This window comes from Mangifera indica, chromosome 19 (genome assembly GCF_011075055.1).
Source record: "Mangifera indica cultivar Alphonso chromosome 19, CATAS_Mindica_2.1, whole genome shotgun sequence".
In the NCBI taxonomy this organism is placed as follows: Eukaryota; Viridiplantae; Streptophyta; class Magnoliopsida; order Sapindales; family Anacardiaceae; genus Mangifera; species Mangifera indica.
In genome coordinates this window covers 7,338,236-7,344,346 of record NC_058155.1, presented here as the reverse complement: position 1 = coordinate 7,344,346, position 6,111 = coordinate 7,338,236, and the positions used below count along the sequence as shown (strand labels likewise).

Below are 6,111 nucleotides of genomic sequence, written 5' to 3'. Positions count from 1 at the left end.
GAATATCCTCATCGCTATAACAATATTTATTGATCACTAAACATAATATAAACGATGAATATCTTCATCGTTATAACAATATTTACTCATTACTAAACATAATATCAATGATGAATATCTTCCGACATGCTTCAAACATATATTTTTTTTCACAAACTAATTATCAGACAAAGTAAAGAAAACCAAAATAGATCAAATCAACCATAATATCAATCCTACCAAATTAATAATCATGAAAAAAATCCTACCAAACAACCAAATATTTTCGTAAAATGTCATAAGTCCTTAGCTCAATAGTATTTGACAAAATCCTTCTGAATTCACTGAGTCATAATGTCAATCTATTGACATAACTTACATCAATTTGGGTAGAATCCTTCTGAATTAAAAATAAAGTATTTTTACCTGTCCATAACCTACATCAACTCCATAAACAAACAATGCACCGTACCGAAGTAGGCAGTCAGTAAATCCTCCAGTGGGTAGTCCGATGACTGAAAAATTGTTTGTTGTCACTATCAAAAACATCAGCTTGTTAATGTTACCAGGGTCAGCACCATAGCAAACCTCATCAGTGATACTTGAATTAGATTTAAACTATGCCCGAATTATATCCAAGGAAAATAGTTAAGAGCAAAACCAAGTTTTAAATATGTCTTTGTACACTCTGTTCTCATATGATGACATCAACTGCCAAGCTAAGTGAAATACTAAATTACATTAGATGCAATTCAAGAATTGAGTTTACCTTGTAAAATCCAAGACTGTGCACAACAATATTGTTGAAACCTTTCAAGACAAACCTCATCCAACCTCCTTTTCCTAAAGAGTATCAATAAAAGAGTATCGACATAAGCAATTCAACAAAAAATGTCAAAATTGGAAATTATGATAGAAATTCTTCACCTGTTACCTACAATAACTACTTGAAAGAAATTTTGAGGAACATGGCATTTGAGAAAAACTGATGGAAAAATTCATTCCAGATTTAAGCATGACTTGTAGTGTATCTAACGTCCTGAACTTCAAACATTTTGTGATATGAAATCCCATTATCCGTGAAAATTTCACTTCTAGGAGATTATAAGATCATATCAGCAAACTTTAACAATTTTCAGCCTCCAAAAAATGTAACTGTAGACAGGAGGATGTGTATTCTTACCTCTGCCAAGCAGTATCATATTCTACCTTGCAAAATGTTTAAAAAAAGTTTAAAATAAGAAGTGCATCAAACGATGAGCCCTCTTTAGAAAGTGATGCGACTCATAAGAAGCATGTCAGAGGTATATATGTTCCATTGATGTCAGTAGCAATCAATCTATGAAAGAAATTTTTTCCGATCTTCTTATATATAACTCTTATACATAAAAAAATCAGTATCATTAATTCTATGCGTGTACAACTACCTGACAGCAAAACTCTAGGATTTCACCACCCCAAGTGACCATAACGCAGTATGAACAATAATGACAACAAATAATGGAAATATTCTACAAATCTTTATTTCTACAGTGACCATAGATTGAAAGTATATGCCGTATGTAATATATTTTTTGTAGGTGCATCTAATAAACCATACAACACCAAAGTTACTCACACAAGAAATAAAAGAATTTAACAATAGAAATTAAACCACACCTTAGCTGCCAAAAGCCCACTTATATGAGACATACCACAAATAAGAACAGTGCCAGACTTCTGCAATCTGCCTATACCTCCCATAGTCCCAAGCTCTAGGATATGAACTCCCACCACAAATCAAAATCTTGGGCTTATAACCATGGCCTTCTCCTCCAGTTTATCATAATAAACCAAACAAGTTTGTGGATTCACTTTATATGGAAAACTCTCACAAAATATAGAAGCAGCCGAAACCTTTTTCCCTCCCGGAGTATAAAAACCATGACTAATGGCCTCCCGATGGTGAATCTAGACCAATAATTTTTCTACTGGTAAAAGGAGACCAGCATAATTGGCAAAATTAGCAGCGATACATGAATATGGCTGAACATTGATCCCCATTTTTCACTATAAAGATTAAACGCTTTTAAAGCGTGTTCAATACAAAGACTTTATATATGTTACATACTCCTGTATTTATCAACAGAAACCCGTCATTTATTAAAAAATCATAAAAAGTTAAATTAAACGTCTAAAACTCAACAATCGGAGAAATTTTTAGCTAAATAATTGAAATTTATAAAAAGCCTAAAATCTTAATATTCACAAAACACGTCCGATTCCGCTAATCCGATGCCCTCAAATTCAAATCCATCAAGTTCGAGTTTAGAATATTAATAAACAACAAATCAAACGAAAAAATCAATATTTCAGAAATCAATCGACATCATAAGAAAAACCTTGAAAGCCAAAAGAATCATTGAAATTTACCTGAATCAAGCGATTCTCAACGAATTTGAAGAGAGAAACGCGGGGCAGATCGAAATTGAGACCTCGATGAAACGAAACATTAACATAGAAGAAGGTGGCTTCAATGGAATTCTTAGCGGTCTGCGAAGGCTTTGCGTTAAAATCACTCCTATGAGGCCGTGTTTGCCCAAGTGAGCAGGTTTTTAATCTTTTTGTATACTTTCAATAAATATTTTGTAAACTTTTGAGAGTATTGAGTAAACTATTTTCTCACCTAAGGTTTGGCTTAAAAAGGCTGATTCCCTTATAAATTTGGTTCAGTTTGGAAACCACTCAAAAGTTTTTTTTTTAAAAATTTTTTAATCAAAATCAAACCATTTTATAATTTAAACTAAATGAAATCATATTTTTTAAATGATTCAATTCAATTTTATGATCTAAACTAAATTATTCATATCCTTACTTGAAATAATTCAAATAAAATCCATCTTTGATTCCAAAATTTTTATTAAATAGTTTAATTAATATTTAAAATAAATCAAGAAATGTTTATATTGGCTGAAAAATATATATAAATGTTGGAAAATAAAGTAAAAGGGTGTTTGGGTGTTCGGTTTGTGTTTATCTCTAATTTTTTATACACTTATAAAACTAATAACGAAGGATTTATAAATTTTTTAATAAAAAAATTAAAAACTATTGCTAAAATTAATAAATTTATTTAATTTTAATTAAAGTAATAGATTTTTAATTAATAGATTTTTTATCTACATCTTAGTATAATTTATCTAATTTAATTTTGTATCAATTTGATCAAATGACTAAAAAGTGTTTAAATATTAAACCAAACTTGATTGATCATTTATTCCTAATCAGACTAATTCATTTGGTTAGTCTTATATTGATTTTAAAACATTCAATCAAGGACTCACCCTTTTAGTAGTACGTAAAGTTCTAAGACTTAATAAAAGGAATATCTCCAAATCTTGGAGCATTCACTAGGGAAAACTTGGTTTTGTAGGGTTTTAATGAGATGAGTGTCGTTGAAAGAGATAATCTAAAGAATAATAAATTATATTATTACTCATAAATGTAAATTTCTTGTATAATTGCATATTAATTGTACATGTCAAATGTAGGGATGTAAATCATAAGGCATTGATATATACTCTCTTATTAATTGTTTACAAGAGTGTAGTGCATTGGGCAATGGTCAACACAAGAGAGAGTAACATTGGCGTTCTTTGTTAACCTAAGAGATGACAAGGTGGTTAGGCCCCCATCGGATCTTCCGGCCACCCAAGGAACGAGGCTGTACCCCGACTTCACATGGTTAGATCTGCATCGGCTAATGCAATTACACTACAGAGTTGATGATGACACCCTTGAAAACTTTACCAAATGATTTTTATATTCCAAATCACTCAAACCTTTAGTTAATTAATTTCGCCTTTTATTCTGCTTCGAATGTGCATTTTTGTGCCTAAAGAGTGTGATAAATAAAGTTTAGTTCATCATCTATGAGCTAAAATTGTCTTTCACAATGTTTTTATGTCTTAGTTTAAGGTTCCTCTTTGAAAACTGCCTAGTGAGTTAGGAACTCGGGCATATTTGGATGCATTTTATGCTATATTTCTGTCATTTATGTAGAAATGATCAATAAAAATAAAATATATATTGCTCTTCAGGTTTTGTTCCATTGTTCTTCGCACTAGGGCTGTCTTGTGTAGAATACAAAGGGACAAAATCCGATGAAACTAGAGAGGAGTTAAACAAAATTACATCTTCTCTTGGAGGGAAAAACCTAATTAGAACAGTTGTTTATACTATTTGTGAATTTTTTTTCTCTCCTGAATCTTTAAATTAGTTATTCTTGATAGTTATTAAATTTAGTATAATAACTGCTTAGTATACATGCATTATTTTGTATAATTACACCAACAATTTCCCATAATAGGTCAAATGACTATTTCCCAACTCAACAACAATAATTTTTTATTATTTAAATTCAAAAATCTTATTTTTCAACTCATCGTGGCTTTTATTAATAAAATCATTTAGTTTCATTATAAATTACTAATTAAGTGTATTATATCATTATTTTGTAATATTACACAAACGACATCCTATGATAAATCGAGTGACTATTTTCTTGGTTCAATTTTTATAAAACAATAATTTTTTATTATTTAAGTTTAAAGAATTTATTTTTCAATCCGTCCTAACTTTTATAAATGGAATCCCTTAGTTTAGTTTTATTATAAATTTCTAATTAAGTGGAATGTATGTTTTTAAGAAAAGTAGCCCTAAATTTAGTCCATTGTGTCGGTAAATTCAAGGTGCCCAAGTCACGTTATAAAACCCAATGACAACAACTTTAGAAGTTGATGATTTGCTTGTTATAACTTATATACTGAACCTTAATTAAAAAGCATTCTTCTTAGTTTTCTGATCAGAAACAGCCAACCAAAATTATTGAATATCAATTTGTCTTTTGAGTATGAGCAAATGTAGCTTAAAGCAAGGGTTTAATTAACACGAGGACTCAGTTTTATCGAACATCATATCGTTACAATAATATATCATCAATCAATTCAATACACTGCTATATATCAATCAATGTAAATTTCCAAACTAGAATAGCAGATAAAAATTTTGAACATAATCCAAGAACAAAACATCCAAAAAGCTATTATTTCTGGAACTATGTATGGAACTTAAAACTTGGAATATTAATTAGATGATAAAATTGTAACATATTTTGGCAATTTAACGCAATATTTAAACTTGTTGCATTAAAGATGGAGATATTTTATCCAGCTTCTAACATTTTATTCCCACAAGCCAGTCTCAAAACGAAAGAATTCAAGGTGTCCCAATTTCAACTCGTCTCTTGTGAATTGATATCTGTAGATGTAGCGTTGAGAGCACACAAAATCATCTTTATGTTTCCGGAGCCAACTAGCAGTTTCGTTAACAAACTCATGAACAGTGTTGAGAATGGAGAAAAAGATTTTTCGGTGGGCTGAACCTCGGTGCTAACAGTGTGATTAATGGACGAAAAACGGTGCGTCTCCGTTGAGTTATTTGTGAACAAATTCGACGATTGTGATTTAAGATTTTGTATTTCTTTACAACAGAATCAATGGTGCACACTGCCTCTCACCAGGATTCCCACATCAGCTTTTAGAATAATATATTAATTGAAATACAATGTAAATTCATTGGGTAACTTTTCTCCATTTTATTCAAAAAAACACAGAAGTTATACAAGATAGATTTCTCTCTCTCTCTCTCGATAGCTTTGCTAGGGTTTTCCTTTGATTTTCGATTCAATTCTTCAATAAATCTACTCATTTTCGCGATTACTATTGTCATTACATGCTATTAGAGCTCTACTAACTAGCATCTAATAGGAGTTTTTTCTTCTACGCAAAATTTTGAAGAAGCACAATAGAAAATGACATTCTCGACACCTGCTATGATGAGCTCGTCGACAACTAGAGTCTTCTTTCAAATCACGACTCTTCATACAATAAATCCAAAGCTGATTGACAATAACTATCGCTACTAGAAAGTACAAATACTGTATTTCGTGGGAGCTCACAGGCTGGAGGAGCACTTAATAAGGTTAAATCTATGCCCTTCCCTTTTTATATATGTTAAAGTTGATGGAACTAATGATGTTCTTAAGAAACAGATCTTTAGTTTCTGATTTGGAAAAAAATATAATAAAATGTT

At 30.6% G+C, this 6,111-nt stretch overlaps 1 protein-coding gene across 13 annotated transcripts; it reads right to left on the bottom strand.

The window, feature by feature from the left end:
* Positions 1-262: 262 nt before the first annotated feature.
* Positions 263-2,648, bottom strand: LOC123203745. Of its 13 annotated transcripts, none has more exons than XM_044620207.1 (7): positions 2,392-2,647; positions 1,639-2,091; positions 1,163-1,184; positions 993-1,073; positions 914-962; positions 749-822; positions 263-515 (listed from the first exon to the last, which is right to left on the bottom strand). In XM_044620207.1, the coding sequence occupies exons 2-7, from the start codon at positions 1,720-1,722 to the stop codon at positions 385-387; spliced, it is 441 nt and encodes a 146-aa protein (XP_044476142.1). In that variant the 5' UTR covers positions 1,723-2,091; positions 2,392-2,647; the 3' UTR covers positions 263-384. The 13 variants fall into 13 exon arrangements, 10 of the variants coding, with proteins under 10 accessions (XP_044476142.1, XP_044476143.1, XP_044476140.1 ...); XM_044620208.1 differs by having other exon boundaries at positions 993-1,070; XM_044620205.1 differs by having other exon boundaries at positions 914-1,073; positions 2,392-2,648.
* Between the last annotated feature and the right edge of the window lie 3,463 nt (positions 2,649-6,111).